Source organism: Pygocentrus nattereri, chromosome 24, assembly GCF_015220715.1.
Source record: "Pygocentrus nattereri isolate fPygNat1 chromosome 24, fPygNat1.pri, whole genome shotgun sequence".
In the NCBI taxonomy this organism is placed as follows: Eukaryota; Metazoa; Chordata; class Actinopteri; order Characiformes; family Serrasalmidae; genus Pygocentrus; species Pygocentrus nattereri.
The window spans coordinates 25,014,053-25,032,214 of record NC_051234.1 but is presented as its reverse complement, the minus strand read 5'-3'; the positions used below and the strand labels follow the sequence as shown (position 1 = coordinate 25,032,214).

At 40.1% G+C, this 18,162-nt stretch overlaps 1 protein-coding gene and 1 long non-coding RNA gene across 4 annotated transcripts in view; one reads left to right on the top strand and one right to left on the bottom strand.

Annotated features, from left to right (window-relative positions):
- Positions 1–500: 500 nt before the first annotated feature.
- LOC108438790 lies at positions 501–1,351 on the bottom strand. Its single transcript, XR_001858718.2, has 2 exons — positions 1,263–1,351; positions 501–1,125 (listed from the first exon to the last, which is right to left on the bottom strand). It is a non-coding gene; the product is annotated as an uncharacterized LOC108438790 (long non-coding RNA).
- The window catches only part of pde7a (phosphodiesterase 7A), a 51,790-nt gene continuing 34,746 nt past the window's right edge, over positions 1,119–18,162 (top strand). For all 3 annotated transcript variants that reach the window (XM_017716804.2, XM_017716798.2, XM_017716790.2), the window contains exon 1: positions 1,119–2,087. In XM_017716804.2, the coding sequence (XP_017572293.1) occupies positions 1,950–2,087 (138 nt within the window). In that variant the 5' untranslated portion in view covers positions 1,119–1,949. The remainder of the gene's footprint in view (positions 2,088–18,162) is intronic.

The window sequence follows — 18,162 nt, the reverse complement described above, 5'->3', positions numbered from 1 at the left end:
TGTGTCAACATTACATGACAAACATGTTAAGCAGACCCTACTGATGTGACTATAGCAATTCTTTGGGGGCCAAATCAACTTTGTAGACATCTGTCTACAAACATAATGTTCCTTCTCAACTAAAAGTTATTTCATAGAGAACTTATCCCCCTTTGCTGCAGTAGGAGCCTTTATCTTTCGAAGAGAGCTTTCCACTAGATGATGGAACTGTGAGGATTTGACTATTCAGCCACAAGAACATTTGTGAGGTCAGGTACTGATGTTGGATGATTAATTCTGAATCACAAACTCATTCAAAGGTAGTGGATGGCCTCTCCAAAGAGTGTAGCTCCACAGCCCAACAGCCCAACGCTTGGCATCAGGCATGGGGCGTCAGGGCCTATGTCAGCACTTTAAAGTAGCTGAATTCACTTATTAGAAAGGGTGTCTGGATACATTTGGCCACGTAGTGTCTATAGGTATTAGTAGGCACTCGTCAAGGCCTGTGAAGACAGTGGACATGGCGCTGAAATGACGTTTAATACATTTATACACCCTCGTACACACGTATTACAGTTAAGTGAGGCTCGCTGCTCACGAACAAGCGGATGACTCATGCAGGAAAGGTAATCACGGGCAGTGATGCAGACGGGCTGCAGGGCAAACCCCGTTGTGGTGGAATACCCTCATGGAGGTCCATGCAGTCGGTGAAAGACTTGCATAAATCAGTCCTGGAATCGCCCCTCAAAATTCGCCCAGTCAGACGGCTCGTAGCAAAACCCTTTACCAGCTTCGTCCAATCCGAGGCGGCCTTACATGGACAGCTGCACTGCTATTGGCTGAAACGGTGCGGGGACGTTTTTTTCAGGGGGGGGACTTCAGCCAACAGCTCCATCTCTGGCGAGGTGCTGCAGATTTTGCAGTATTTTTTAGGGGGAAAGCCTAAGTTAGCTAGCCTAAGGTGTTCTCTACTCAGTTATCTTGTTTTACTTCATCCATTTCGGTTTTGATACGACCAGCATGTGCCAAGCCCGATGCACGGGGTGTTTTTGTTTTCCTCCTCCAGCCTCCGCTGTCTGCTCAGCGCACCGCCGCGCTGCATCGACTGAGCTTCGGTGCGTGGTGAAGTACGGCAGCTGCCCGTGTCTGCATTGAGGAAAGACAGCAAAAGAGAGAGAGAGAGAAAGACAGAAAGGCAGAGAGAGAAAGAGAGAAGGACTGAATACACGAGCACCGCTGACCTGCCGTGAAAAGCGGTCAAGCTATTTAGAAAACGGACGCACGTTTACTGGGTTCGCTCGTGTTTGTTTTTCCCCCCGTTTATACACTTAAATTTTTTTTCGAGCATCGCTGCCGATGTGAAGGAGAGAAGTGCTCATGCCTTTTGTGTTGACACGCCGAGGAACCATTTCACGATGAGGCACGGCTGAGAAAGAGAGAGACGAGTTTGAGAGAAAGAGAGCGAGAAAAAGAGAGAGAGAGGGGGAAAAAAATGAGGAAGCGTTTTTTAAAAGATATCAAAAAGACACAGGCCTCGTCGTCCGCAGGCCCCGAGCCGAGCGAGAAAAGAAGGAAAGGGGCCCGAGCCTGGTGAGCGCACAACCCGAGTAAAGAGAGCGTAATCATGGAGTGGACGACGGGGAAACACGGACAGTATCCGTGCGAGTTTCACGTTCATCCGAACAAAATGAAGTACTTGTCTTCGTGAACATCTCGCTTCTCTCTTTCTCTCTCTCTCTCTCTTTTTTTTCTCTCTCTCTTTTTCTCTCTCTCGCTCTCTCTTCTTTTTTTTCCCCATTTGCATTCAAGATTTAAGAAATCTGGTTTTCGCTCTTGCAGAAAGGCAACGTTGAAGTTTACCATTCCTCCTCCTCCGCGTTCTTTTTTTTTTTTTTTAGTGATTTTACTGTTTTGTCTTCTTCTTTTTTTAATTTAAACTTTTGATCCGGATCCAGCGTTGATAGTGTTCAATGGAAGTATGTTATCAGTTGCCGGTTTTGCCTCTAGACAGGCCGGTTCCCAAGCATGTTCTCAGCCGGAGGGGAGCCATCAGTTTCAGCTCCAGCTCCTCTCTGTTTGGTGCCCCGGACCCAAGACAGCTGGCGCAGGTAAGGGCACCACCCTCAGTCTGTGTGTTAGTTATCCCCAGGGGCTGTTTTCTATGCCAGTGACCATGGAGGCCCACTGCCCTGTACTTTTTAGTGTTTCCCCTGCTCACAACACACCTGGTCCAACTAATCAGCTCGTTAACAGCTCACTACTGAGTTAAAGTGTCAGGAAAAGCACTAAAATGAGGCACCGGGCCTCCTGGACCAGGGTTGGGAAACACTGCTTTATGCCCTGTTGTGTTCCTGTGGGCCTTCAGTAACAGAAGTGGACAGAAGTCACAGATGTTTTTCTTCATGGCCTGTTGCCATTGACCTGTCCAAGCAAATGTTCCGTATCAGATGTTTGTCTACCTCTAAACAGTTATGGCCCAAGATAAGGCGAGTTTTTAAGAGGTAGTTTCTCGCCCCTCTTGCAGGTTGTCGCCTGCTGGCATTAAAGGAGTAGAATCAGCTCCTGTAGAATTTTCTAGTTGCTCACTCACTGAAATGATTCCTCTCTCAAATTGGAGCCAACAGGTAGAAAGAAACTTAATCTTGTCAAGCTTTCTTTAGGCTGAATAATAATAAGTTCAGTTTATATAGCGCCTTTCACAAACCCAAGGACGCTTCATGTTGGTAATAATAGTGGTGGTTGTTATGGCAAGCACACAACCTCACGATACTTGAAGACGTTTTCGCGTATTACAATATTTCAGTTTTCTCAGGTTTGCTGAACTGGAACAGCAAAAAAGCCTCACTAGTGCCACATTTCAATTTAAACCTGCTGCAGTAATTCCAGTTATACAGGACTGATTATTAAGGATGCACCAATGTGGGAATTTTGGGCTAATGCCCATGCCTGATATTTTTCCTGAAAACATGGAAAAATTGTAGGGGGACTAGATACACCTGGATTAGGATTAGGGAGAAACATTACACTGGTGTCAGAATAAAACCTTGTATCTCCGTTTCTGTTGTTTTTCAGATTTTGATAGTTTGAAAATGCCTGATGCTCTTTACATTGTATGTAAGTTTCCTGATGAATGGACAAAAAGAAATGGCCCAAAAGTACAATGGGGAGGGGGGTTTGGGGGAGTGAGGAGTCTGGTTCCATTGACTTGCATTACAAGTAAAGTATGTTTTTTCCTCCTCCTGTAAAGTTATCATATTGGAGATACAAAGTTTTGTTCCGACAGCAGCGATATATTGGTAAAGGCTTAGAAATGCAGTACATTGAATAAAATGCTGACATTTTAGCACAGGAGTCCAGAGTCAACTAAATCTTCTCCTCATATGGAGTAAATTAGATACTTTGTTAAATATCAGATTGAAATATCTGTCAAATCTAACCATCTGTCCAATACTGCTAATTTTTTAACAATTATCTGACAATACTGATAATTCTGATGTCTTTGTGTGTCCTTGCTAATTAAGCCGTCCTTGTACTAAAACTGCAGTATCCACTCTGTGATGAAGAAAGTACACTGACATTCATCACTACATGATATCTTGTCTTATACTGTCCACCTCTAGTTATAAATATTTATGCTTGTGTTTCCTAATGAAGGCTGTTGCATTTATCTTATGATCAAAAGTATTGTTCTTGTATGCTGTAAGAATCTTGAAGCATTGACTTGTAGAGTGGTAAAAGAACTGTAAAGTACTTGCAACTGTAAAAGAAGTCATGTCGCCAAGCTTTTTTGTCAGTGCTAAAGCATCTGAACTTCTGTCTCCTGTATTGGGTTTTGGTGTTTAGAATTATCGACTTGCTAGACTTCATAATTCATTAGGCTGCATGCCCATACCGTATTACTGTTATCCACCCTGAAAACACAGTAGCCCACTAATCTAGCATAGTGTAGCAGGATTATGGGTAATTTACCCCTGTCCAGATGTTAATGTTAAGATGTTAAAGGCGAAAATGGATCTGACTTTGGCAGCCCGACTCCTAGAGCACTGACAAATCAGGACAAATGACTGACATGGTGCTTTCTGGCCCACTCAGCCAGGCCTGTAAATGGGAATGCCTCCAAGGCTTTCCCTGGCTTTTAGCTGGAATTTCATCTGTCACTGGAATGTGGGGTAGACCCAGAGTGGCTCTTCGGCCCTTCTGTCCAAGCACAGACTTGTCCAGGCCTTTGTGCTCCCACCATATGGAAATGATGCATGTGCAGCGATTCTGTTATGGCGAAGGGGCCTGTTCTCCGAGGTCACATTAGCGGCCCTGTTTTCGGGCAGTGCACTGTGACTGGCCTTCAAAGCCATCAGATAGGCAGGAACGCTATGAAAAGAGAAGCAGGTTAGATAAGGGAGGCCTTGGTCACCAAGAAGTTCTCTAGTAGTGTATGTATAATGAAGCCAAATTTAAGTTACTTAGCTTGTTTTGGGATACATTTGCAACATTACAGGCAGTTGGGGGGGGTGATGCATTCTTAGATGCATCACGATGAGGACATGGACAAATCTGAATCGGTTCACGAGTGCTCAAAAAATGATTTTCTCAATTCCCACCAGAAAACTTTTTCCTCAAGAGTTGAATAGTTTCTTGTAAAATTTTCCCGTTCCACCTTAAATTCTGACAGAATGTAAATGCAGCACCATTTAAGGTGGAACGGGAAAATTCTAACAAGAAATGACTTCAGCTTCACAACTTTTTAGTGTTTGACAGTCTTTTGTTGCAGATTTAACATTCCGGGAAACCAACTGCATTGCTTATAAATGAGTCCATTCATCTTCAAACGTTTGTCTTAAATTTCTTTAAGACAAACTGCTGGCTAGGTGACACTGTGCTACTGTGTGACCTGCAGTCTGTAGCCAGTCCTCAGTCGTTGAGAACCACCGCTTTCGCGCTGTCTTGCAGACTTTGGAGTCAAGATACAGAATAAAAAAAATCTAAAAGAAAACGGGTAGGATGGCTGTAACGCGCTGTGTAGACGTCTATTACCACTGGACCTTATGTCACCGTAACTGTATTTTATCACAGATTAGTGGCAGCCAGTGTCTCATGTGCTCCAGACAAGAGCAGTGCATGAGATCCTTCCCATTCATTTGCCACATCACTTCTGTTTCTTTTATTAATAAAGCATATTGCATGTAAATTCATTACTGGTTATTACAATTACTTTGCTTTAAAAGTACCAAGTTCTCACAGAGTGAGAAAAAAGAAATCCTGTATAGATAAAAAAGATGCTGCAGTATTCGTTTCATAATCGCATCACAGCCTCTGAATCGTAATCGAATCGTGAGCTGCCTAGAGATTCCCAGCCCTACTACCTGTAGATTCAACTTGAGTAATATTTAAAGGTTCTGAAGACCTTAATTAGCCAGATGAGGTGTAATTGGGTTGGAACCGATTTCAGCAGTAAGGCTGTCCTCCAAGAAGCCTAACTGGTTTAAAAATCATCATAGTAAGGCTTGCAGTGGGTGATCAAGGTTAAACTGGGTTTGATTCCTCTTCAGATACTGTGACACACCATGTGACAAACCATGTGACTAGCAGTTACTCAACTTCGATCCGGATGTACATGCAATTTGCGTTTGTCAAAGGCTAAGTGAAGCTTAAATCTCTCCATCTTGTTGGTGTTTGCATAAAACGGTGCAGTACAGTTATGTAAAGGCTTCATTTAGATAGGCCACAATGCAGTATGTTTGTGTATGCATGTACATGTGATGCTTAACAGAAGTCAAATCTAATCCTCTTATCTGATTCTGATCTTAACCACATTCGCGTGCAGAAGTTTTTCGGCCATCCATCTTGTCAAAAGTGCCTAACTGCGCAAATTTGATCAGTTAAAGCTGAAGGGAAAAAAGCAGATCTGCACTGCATATTTTGCAGGCTGTGTGGAGCAATTATATTTTTGTAAACATTGTGTTTCCCTGTCTGCGCACTCGTAAAATGTGAGTGACTGTTGCAATGACGAGTGCGTGCATGCGCAGTCGTAAAGCGCGAGAGACTGTTGCAGCGTATGTGTGGTTGCTCCACGCTGCTGTGTTTGTCAGGGCTGAGGTAGGCTACCGTTGCAGAGGGAGACAGTTAAACATGTGCTTGGGCTTTAGGGGCAGTGGTTTGGCCAGCTGCCAACATCACAGATGGCCACAACGCTCTCTCTCTCTCTCTCTCTCTCTCTCTCTCTCTCTCTCTCTCTCTCTCTCTCTCTCTCTCTCTCTCTCTCTCTCTCACACTCTCTCTTGCTCTCTCTCTCTCTCTTTCTCTCACTCGCTCCTTCTCGGCATTCTTCACACTGTTCTGCTACTATCGCTCTGTCCTCCCTCAACCTTTTACTCTCCCACTCTTGTTTTTCTCAAACAGGCACGTTTTTGTGAAAGAACATGTCTTCTCACGAGCGGGGGGTGTTCAGCAGTATGTTACCCAGTAGAGGCAGGGCAAGAGTGTAGGCTTCACAGTAAAACACCAAAACAAAGCATTATGTCTCTATGTTCATTAATGACATGCTGGGCAATATGGCAAAAATATTAGGGATGCACAATGATTGGTCCCATTTTCCATGTTTATAAACGTTTATGCATTGCCATTGGCAGACGGCGCACTTGCAAGTCGCTCTGGGTAAATGCTGCGAATGTAAATGCAGACATGTACTTGAAAAATATCTGATGTCTACCTCAGTCCACAAATTCCAATAGCAGTGAATCTTTAGAAAATGATCCGTGACATTTTCAAGTAATGTGCTATAACATTTTGGTGTCTGTCTGATTCAGTTTTAGCTTAGTTGAAAAAATTAGAGCATTGTATCTATGATTACATTCTATTTCATAATGGAGTGGTGTCTTTGTTGACAAGCAGTTTGTTGTGGCGAATTTGATGGATGCTATAGTTAAAAGTATAGTTCAGAAAGAAATACATTAACTAAAATTCATTAAATACTGTAAAACTAGACAAATTGGAAGTTTTCTTTTCAGCAAAAAAAATGAACAGGCTACTCTTCAAAGTGCTGAATCCAAAAAACAGGTAAACAACAACAAAAAAAGTTCGTACAGCACGTGTGTAATTGCCAAAATGTTTATTAAACTCGCAGATTAAGCACAGATGCAATCCGGCACATGGCCTTCCTCAGCATGCTAATAGCATTCTAGCCACCAACCCACTAAATGGTACTACCAATTACATGAAACACCCACTTGTCATTGAGGCGAGTCACAATTACCAACAGTTTCCTTTTTGGAAATGTGGTTTGTGTCTGGTTAACATTTACAGTACTGAATGAGGTTCCCTTTAGTGTGATTTTTTTTTTTTTTTTTTTTTTTTTTTTTTTTTTTTTTTTTTTTAAGAGAAGCCAAGACATTCTTTTATCATTGCATAGCAGTAGTCAAGAAGCATGAGTTCATTAACTTTATTAATATAAATTTCAGTATCACACAACACTTTTCATGATGTTTTCCAATATATGTAGAATCTTTTAATTATTATGATATGCCTCACAAAACTTCTGTTGTTGAGTAAGTTGGAACAGACCAAATATACCAGTAGTATCACATTTAAAGCTGCACTATGTAGGATTTGGGGATTTGGAGACCTCTCTGGTGGAAAGGTGTAATTACACACAACGTATGGGAGAGCATTTTGTAATGCAAGTTGTGCTTCGGACCCCCTGTGGTGTACTGAATCTAACGTTTGTGAATATTCTGAAAGAGAACTCACTCAAAAAGAGGATTTAAGTGAATTATCTACTGTTGTTGTCGTTGGTTTTGTAATTGAGACATAAACATCTAGCTGGACCTTCTTTTTGAGCCTATGCGTGTGACGTTAACACGTAAAGGTGTGTGACCTGGAAAAACTCCTTTGACCCTTTGACTCTGACTTTTCAATGACTGCTTTCCAGGGTTCGGTGCTTTACAGGGTGAGTCTTAGCAGCGTCACACTATATTTTAGTGAGTTTTTTTTCCTCTTGACTGTCTTTCACACAGTGTTGCTCCAGCAGAAGGTTTCTGGTGCGGGGGAGCAGGTAGTACAATGCAGCGTATCGGAGCTCTTTATTTGAGCATCGCTACCCCCTGCACAATGGCTGATGAAGCTGAAATGCAGACGGATCCTAAAGTTGGGCTGTAATGCTTCAGTGAATGCCTTGGTTTAAACAGCTACTCCACATTGGATGCTTTTCTGAACTGCTTTAGTGAACCATTAGTGCCTTACATACTGCTAGTACTCAGAAATGCTTTGTGTGATGAAGTTTATCATGATAATGATAACACATCTTCGTGTCGCCCAACCTGATTGCTCAAAAAAAAGAAAACCACCCCCTTCCACCTGGTGGAAAAAGATGTTTCACAAACAAACTACCAGTGGAGAGAAAACTGCATAATATCCATATTTAGAATAATATCTGAGCTGACCTCTTGAAAGATTTCCACTCTGTCATCTAAATACTCTTGAGTGTGATGTCACTTGGCATTGCTTACGGTATTATTGTGGCTGTCTTGGCGCTCGGCTGGAGCTGGCATATGTGGTCATGTGCCTTGAAACATCCTGGCGTGTCATGTTAGAGTTTCTACCTGTCTCGCATGCTTTGCCTTCAAATCAGGTTTTATGGAATGTAAATACAGGGTAGTGTCACCTTAGTGATTATTAAAAATTGCCCAAAGATGTGCGATGATTTCAGTATGCACTGAGAATTGCTTTAAAAAAATATCGGCATCGGAAAGATCCTTGAGATTTGTCTGATGTTGCAGACTGTTGGTGACCGTATTTATTGAGGAGTACAATCAAAAGCAGAAGGGAAGACCTTTTAGGCACTCTTAGGCTTCTGTGCTTAAACAAATCTGTGTTTTATTTGTTTTTGTAGCATTTATACTGATGAAAATACGTGTTACATCTCTCCATTATGCCAGCTGAATCTAGTCCCAGTTTTAACATTATGTTTCTGCAATGCTGATATGTATGTAAAATATTGCCATCAGCCCTCAGTGCGTTCCTAAATATGACAATAAGAAAATTCACAACTCAATATAAAATATGATGTAAATGTATTTACAATCACTGTGCGTCAGAAAATCAATTCAGCTCATTATTGCCAAGTAATAATATTGCCATTATAACAGCATTTAAGTTGGAGGGTGATCAATGTCAGGTATTTAAGACCCAAATTCTTATTTGTACCCCTACCTCCTGTTTTCGAGTGTCATCTTTCCCCTTGGAACTGGGATATAAGGGGTAGTGGTTGAAATCTTCCCCTACAAAATGGGACAACCCCCAAATAAAAAAGAATATTATTTCATGACCAGTCTACTCTGCAGCGATGGCAGAGGAGGGTAAACTTCAGCAAACTCACTGCTGGGCTTTAGTTACATTTAGGGAACCGTATGCCTTCAGTGAATGGAAGAATTGGTTTCTTGTTAAACATTTAGCAGGCTCTCTAAGACATCAGCGTGATCCTAGCAATGTTTGTTTTTTTATTATTGTTATGAAGAAAAGAACCATAATACATTGAAATGTCAAACCAAGACAAGACGATAGTTATTGTAATTTTTAACAAAGAACATGCTCACATTTGTGGGCTTTTTGATGTCTTGTTCAGCCTGTTTGGAGTTTGCCTCTGAAAAACCTCCATTTGGAGGACCATGTAGCCCCAACACCTCTATCTCAAACATCGGGGACGTGGGTTTCACCCACCATTATGTTGAGGCTCTCTGACTAGAGATGACCATTCTGACTAATTTTAATGTTCTAGCATCCGCAGGAGGTCTTGAATGAAAAAGATGGGTTTCAGCTAAAATTGGCCTAGAGCTATGGCTTAACAATACTATTGTTGCACCATAAGGTGAGGGAGATGAATGTGTTCATATTGTATGATTTGGAACAGAATGGAAGCTGCCTTAGATGCGCTAATGAGCTAAAAGTACAGCACTGGGATGGCAACATATTGGTTTAAATATCAAATATTTCTGAAGTATTACTGGACCTACCTAACACAGACTAGCTTGTGCGATAAAAGCTGCACGATGTCTGCTTTCTCAGGCACATCCTTAACACCGCAGTCTTGGCAGTGTGCCCTCAGTGAGGCTCTTGCATTTTGGAGTAGCAAAGTATAACATAATATACTCACAAGTGTGAGGAAAAACGTTCATATTTTACAGATCTGTTGAAACCAAATCACCCATTGAACTTTTTCTCCATCTTCCAGTAAAACTTAACAAATACGCAAATAGTGATTTTAACATTAGAATACTAATATTTCAAATAGTTAAGAGTATTTGAAAGCACATCTGTACACAAGTACATGCCCCTGCTAACAAAACTAACACAGTATGTTTACTTAGCATCTGCTGTATGTGAATTGATGGCCAAAACCAGATTGTAGAAAGCCGTCAGAGTGGTGGTGTCACAGGCCAGATCATTGGTGTTTGGTGATGTGGGTAGGGTGAGTGAGGAGGGTGTTCTTTTTTGACTTTGTTTATCTTAACTGGGGCGATAAGGTTTTCATGCAAAGCTGCTGGATTGACGTAGTTTCAGGATGTGGTAAGAATGCTGAAGGAGCTGTTCAGCGTTTCACAAGTTGTTGCGTGTGTGTGTGTGTGTGTGTGTGTGCGCGCAACCTCTTACTGCAATTTTGCACTTGCACATAACATGATGCTATGCACATCTGCCCAACATTATTTTTGTTCAATGTCTTAATCATTTAAATGCACTGTGAATTTAAAATGAAAGTTCAAGAAATTTTAATCATTTTAATTTGTGATTTGATATTGTTATATTTAAAGGATCTTCATGATCTATATTGTGTATCTCACAAGTAGTTTTTTGACTGGCAAATTAATAACTAGTAACTGAAAAACAAAACTCCACTGTTTGTTGTTTACAGGCTCTCTATGCCTAGTCGGAGTCTCTGTTTATATAGCATTTGGCCAGAGTTTTTAGATTTACTGATTATAGGGACGCCGTGCTATGATGTCATTAATCACAATAACGTATCATCACAAAGTCTCAATAATTTCACCAGACGTGGGCTGCAAGTTTGTTCATTTTCTTCAGCTGTCTGTTGCTTTGGCCTGTGCACAACATATTTCACTTAAAAACCAAAAGCAGTCTTGTGCTGCATGTTTACAGCGGTACTTTTAAAATCTTTTAATTTTTTTTGTGTTTTCCTTTTGGGGGCCGTGGGAACGTGGTTAACGCATATAATTTTGTAGGGTTTTGATGCGTGTGTGTGTGTGTGTGTGTATGTGTATATATAATATATGTGTGTGTGTGTGTGTATGTATGTATGTATGTATGTATATGTATGTGTGTGTGTGTGTGTGAAAATAAGCATAAGCACAAACGTATCCTCTACAGAGAACTCATTAAAATATGCCTTTTTTGCAGATTTTAGTGCATAATTTGTTTGTTTGAGTGCAAACATATTTGAAAAATAAAATCTAAATATTTTTGCCCAAAATGTAATAAATTGAGCAATGAATGTCTAATATGTGTAGATTTCTCTGTAGACGATATGTTAACTCTTTTTCACATTTTGGCCAGGGGCGCCCAAAATTTCATATAAAAAAATTATCCTTTTTTTTTTTTTTCCTTTTTAAATAGAGTTTCCATTATTTGTTACTATGTACTGGAGTAAAATCGATGAAATATATCTGTATATTATTGTCTGTTTAAGCAGAATAGTTTATTGTATTTAACTTCATGTAGTTTATTATTTAGTGATGGGTGCCGTCTGGGTAATGTTTGAACAATAAACAGAAATAAAGTTAGGCTTGCTGTTAATAAGCTTGAATATAAATAACATACTAGCGACACACAAAGTCAGTGCTGTTCACTTCTTTTGTGCCTTTTTTTCCTCTTTGAGAAGGCAAATCACTCTTGATTTAACTATTTTAAAAAAAAGTAGCAGGTCATTTGAGATCATGGGCAGACATCTGTTTCTCATGGTGCTTGACGGGGGCTCCACCTAACTCATAACTGGGGATTTTCCATGACCCTGAATGATCCTTGAGCCTGAAAATGAAATGTATTCAAAATTCAGTTCACATTGTAAATAACGTAATCGGGCAACCACGGATCTATTAGGCTTATTTAGACTTTTTGAATGTGTGTTTACTCATTGTTTACTCCTTCTCTTCCTTCTTGTTTTTCATATAATTACATTATTGCTCAGCTCATAAATAATCTGTGATGACATTTATCAATCCAAGAGCGAATTACAGATGCTAGAATGTGTCCTGGTTCCTCTCATGATACACTGATGTTTTGTTGTGCTTATGATTGTGTAATTTTGGAAGGGTTGACAAAGCAAAACTAGGATTTCATGTGTAATGGAACAGACTAGACTTCAGCTTAACTCCAGCATAACTGGAAGCATCTTGGCCTTTCTTGCATGATGCATTTCTTGACGAGGGCTAAGGCAACTTTGGACCTGATGGTTTTGAATTTGGAACTTCTGTCTAAATCTAAAATAGATTCCAATATCTAAACAACTACCTGTCCTGTATGGCGCTTTGTTAATGCACTCATATTCATTAGTTGTAAAGTAGAGATGCTCCTAAACCACTTTTTCCTTTCCAAACCTGATCCTTGAGTATCAGCAGATACTGAGTACTGATACTAACTCAATTATTAGTACAGTTCCACTTTTTAAATATTTCATCTGGATCTTGTTCTGTTTCACTAAATAAGACTTTAGTATTTATCATACCGTTAGTAGTACGAGCCGTAGTTAAAAAAATGTATTAAATGTAAAATATTTTATTGTGCAAAACAGTTAAATACACAACAGAACATATGGTGTGTACATGTATTGTTGAAGCAAAGGGCCGTGAAATGCAGCTGACCGAAGGAGGTGCACTGCAGACAGGGCAAGTGGACACAGGCCCAGCTAACGGGCTGCTGTGCTAAATGCTATGTTCACTCCCTCAATAACAACCCCTACTAATATTAAATCAGACTGACTAAACAGCAGCAGATGAGGGATCATTGAAAAGTGGCTCGCCGGTTGAGGGAAGGGGCTCCTGTTAGCATGTTTATGTTGCGTTATCTGTTGTATTTGTGAGACATTGGTTGAAACCAATAGTTCAGGAAGAATTCCAACTGGTAGATCACCCCCTACTACTGCCTTTCCATGAAATACTGGTGTTACAAATTCTGCCATGAGCATTTTTACTGCGGCTTGTCAACCCACTCCCACATCGTGCTAAGTTCTGCTTGCTGACGCACATGTATGCCAAAGCACAAGTGTGCATCAGAAATTGCTTTGTGGTATCGGTAAGCCCACCACAGACTCTCATCATGTGCTTTGGTGCCAGTATCAAGGCTGACGCTGATACAGTAAAGCGTATAGATTGCCCCGATCCAATACCAGGTGTCAGGATTAGGCCGGTATCAGAAAAAAATCCGAGTTGGACGTCAGCAGAGCTGGTTGTAAAGCTTTTACAGCCTTTGCATATTTGTTCAAATACTCTTTCTCGGTTCTCTTCCCTTGAAAACCATAACATCTTCATAATTAAGCTTACATGTCCATGTGTTTTATGTAGTTCATAATTAAGCTTACATGTCCATTTGTTTTATGTAGTTCATTTGATATAGTTTTCAGTTTTTGATTTTATAAGTAGTTTAATGCATGTTTAGACCCCTTTTCACCATAGATGTAGTGTTTTTTTGTAGTGGTCAGATAAAACATGAGACTGAGGAGTCTGATGTCGGTTCAAAACCTCATATCTCCCAAATGTTAACTTTACAGGAGAAATAAAAAACCTGCTTTACTTCTAACGTAAGTCAATGGAACTGGACATTTTTCCACATCATTTGGACCGTTTCTTTTGGTCTGATCATCATGAAATTTACACACAATATAAAGGCCAATGGGTGCTTCCAGAGTATTTAAAAAATGACAAAAATGGAGATACGAGATTTTGTTCCGACAGCAGTGATACGTAGATTGTAGCAATTATACAGAAGTCAAGACTTGAGTCTTTTAACGTCTAATTGATAGCCAAGTTCATATTCCATTACTAATTTGTTGCTCCAAGTGTGTGAGTGAAATAACTCTCGTTCAGAATTGATGACTCAAGTTATTTTAAAGTTTTACACTAGGGCCTTCTATCCGTTTCTGTCTTAGCGCTCTGCGGCGGCTAAATAAGCTCCTTCACCTGAATATTGTTTAACAGTTAAACTACAGCTAAACAAATGAAAGTCTTTTTGTTAACATTGTTTTTTTTCCAGCATCTTTTGCTAACCTTTTTTTTTTTTTTTTTTTGCTTCAGGCCTCCAAAAAATGGGGAGACTTGTGGCTGTGTTCAGCCTATGTAACGTTACGTATGTCGTGGGTATTACACTTTTTTTTTTAATAGCCCAATATGTCCATCTGTAAGTAATTTCCAGTTTTTATGGTTTTATTATTAAAGTTTTGTTTAAAGCTGTGAACAGTAAGCCTCTGAAAATCTCCAGAAATCCACAAGAGTGTTGTAGAATTCAAGGCGGGTCTAAAGTGTTAACAAAAGATGAAGCTACCAAAAACTAAGTTAGGGGCACAAATGTGAACATATTGAACAAATACTCGAGTCTTTGAATCATTCAGGCCAGCCTTAGATTTAAGAGGGGGAAAAAGGAATGAACCTGATCATATCCTGTAACAAACCTAGCCTGAAACAGCACTCACTGTCTGTAAATATACCCACTTCCAGCACCTTTACTACAGGCAGTTTGCTACAGTTCAGGAATCTTTATTGAAATTAAAGCATTTGCATTGGTTTCGAAAAACTTTGAATGATACTCTGCCCTAGTCATGTCTAGCTCTTGTCCAATGTGTTTAGTAAGGAAACACCTCATAGTTCAGCCTTCCTTGGAAATGACACAACCACCATTGCACAGCTCTACACTTTTCCTCTCGGTGCGGTCAGTGTTTTTATGATCCATTGTATTTAAGGACGCTCAATAATATCTGGATTTTATGGACTAGTGACCTTACTGAGTCAGACGTTACTGCTTTTAAGGTGGATTTGGAGCATCCACTGGTTCACAGGCTGAATTAATGGACGTTTCAGCAGTAAATCCTGAGTTGATCTTGTGATTGTTTATTGTTATAGCCAGGCTGTTTAATTTGGCCAATTTTCATTTGGGCTTATTCTCAGAAAGCTGAAATAGAATTATCGTCAGATGACATGGACTTGGAGGAATCACTTGTATCTGCCAGCACTTTTCATTTCTGGATTGTCAGAGTCTTTGGTTTATTTAGTTTAAAGCTTGCGCTGCTGGTAGGACTGCAGTGTATCTTGAATAATCTTTATTGGGAAGTTTTCAGAATGGTCAGAACTTTCTGATGTTTAAAAAAGCGTGTTTTTAGATGTTAGTGGCACAGTTTGGGCATAAAACTGGCATGCCACTGCTCTGAAGCGCTGTTTCCCTAGAGTATAATGTTATAGAAGCCCACTAATTGCTCACAGACGGTGAATTGCGTTTGGTATTAAAAAAAAGGGTTTATTTGGGTTAAGCTCAGTCAGTAGGTTTGTCTGAGTAGTGTGACCTGCTCGGCCATATAAACCCACACCGTAAAAGCAGCTTTTATGGCCTGGCGCTTACTGGAATGTGCGGTCCTGTTGTCCAGCATCTCACAGTGCTGTGCTGTAACTCATGAGGAAGCTCTGAATTTATGAGGCCACGCTGAGCACTGTCGCTTTAATCTCTGCATTTTAAGGATAAGAATGAATGGGAATCTGCCCGGCTTCCTCTTCTGTTTGCCGGTATTGTCATGGACACTTTCCCTTTTTAGCTTGCCTGCAATTAGATATGAGGAAGAAACTAGTTAGAACTGCTTGATTGTTATCTGTCTAAAGGGCGGGGAAAGCAGCAGGAACTTGAAGGAAAGGACGTGACCCACTCCCAAGACCTTAGCATGACACTCCTAGCCTTTCTACAGAGCCATGCGAGATGAATTTACCTTAATTTAACAGCAGACTGGTGAGATCTATGGACAAAAGCATGACCTGAATAAAAATTTATATGCACACACTATCCAACAATCTGATGGAAAATCTTCATTTACATGCTCACTACAAGTAATCTGATGCCAAATGACGCGCATGCGTGTGGTAACGCTTAAAGTAAACGTTACCATGACCGTGTACATCACGTGAGGTCCAGTCAGTGTGAGATGAGTTGTCGGACTCAGAAAAACATCCTTCACCTGTGCTTATAAAGGAAGCAGCGAAAGAAAGATGTTGCGTTCTGAAACACATAAGCTGGACGTCCGTCCCACCGCCGGCTTTTAAAGCTGAGAGCATAAACTTCGTCTCCCCTGCAGACCAGTTTCTGCTCCGCCATGTTGAACGGTATAAACTTGCACTGTCACGCAATGTGCATGCGCAGAACGTACTTACACCTTCCGATTGGGAATGTAATCAGATACAGGCGTTTACACGGCTGTTATTCTTCTATTTAATGGATTATTTAGAGGTTTACCCACCTCGTTCAATCGGATAGAAAATGTCCCGAATGGCCTCAATCGGACTAGACTATTCCGATCTAAACGTGGCTATTGTGGTCTAAGATGCATATAAATGAGTTTCCATCAGAATCTTTTTCTACTGGTAAGCTTGAGCCGATTGAAATTGGTATTGTGAATGGATTACTATCAGTTGTCATCTATCACAATTGGAAGATTATCACAGAATGTGACGTCTGTGGCTTCAAGATGCGCAGAAGTAATCATATTTTCTTTATTGTGTTGTCTGTTATCACACATCCCTGTCATATTAGTCAAAATGTGTTGTCTGACTTTGGAACACACTGTAGCAGCACAGGGCCTTCCATGCACAGAACATTAACTTCAATTTTTTTGATGTTATGGTTGCATCAGTGATTTTAAAACAAAAATATGTGCATAAAAACAGGCTACAGTAACCTAACACTACGCCTGTTGGCCACTTAATTATTTTAACAAGGTTTGATTTATAGGCTGTAAATGTGTGATTTATGAAACCAACAGCAGGAACTACCAAACCGTACCATTTAGCCTGCAAGTTTCAGATTTTAAACATAAACTTGTTTGGTCCCACTTTATATTGTCTCTAATAACTGTGTAGTTACATGTGAACAACATATGCAACCACCATGTAACTACTAATGGTTTAATCAGTGTTACAGATGGATTACAGATGTATACCATATAATGTATTTACACAAGTGTGTCTTAATAGTTTTAGCAGCCTATTGTCTCTTGTATTTACACAAGGGTAATAACACAAATGTAATTGACTAAATCAGCAGTAGTTACATTGTTGTTGCATTTGTTATTCATGTGTACCTACAAAGCTATTGGAGACACTTAATATAAAGTGGGACCGCATCTTTTCCTCCACTTAAAACGGGCTTTGTTGGGGAATAATCATGAGTCCTTCTGGTGAGACATCAAAACTAGCAGTGGGTGTTATGTTCACCTTGTATACTGGTTGAAATTCTTACTCCAGTATGAATTTTGTCATAAGTTATACCATTATGCCACAAATAGTACTAACGGCTACATAGCTGTAATGTTTTCTGACCATTGGAGATACGAGTGTACAGGACTTGCATATAAAATTTAAGATAAATTGCGACAAAGCTAAAGTTGTGTTCTTATTCAGAATTCCTGTTCCACCTTAAGTGGGTCAGCAGCCATGTCCCCGTGCAGGTGCCAGGCTGCATATAAGGCAGAACGGAATATTGAAGAGCTGAAATTCAGCCATGTAGAAATGAATATGTGAATGTGAGTGTTTTGTTAGAAAGCAGTATTGATGTAGGTTTATGTGCATATTGTTCAGTCTTGTTTTTACTGTTTTGCACAGTAAAAATATTTCAGGTTGTCTTTGATTGTTAATAATGGTTCCCATTAAGAGCAAAGGGACAATCCAGAATAATAAGCTGCTGTTAACCTGCAAAAATTGGTTTACTTCTGCATGTAAAATAGTTTTATTTGAAAATAATTGTACAATTTCCATGTGCCTTTTGCCAGTACGGTCAATACAGTACTGTTGTTAATTGGTGATGGCTACAGGCTGGAACTGGACAATAGTAAGGCTGTGGTAATATGACCGTATTTACCATTATCATGAAAAATTATATCACAATATGCTTTCTTAGCATACTGTGCATGTTGTAGGTACTGACCAACTGTTTGTT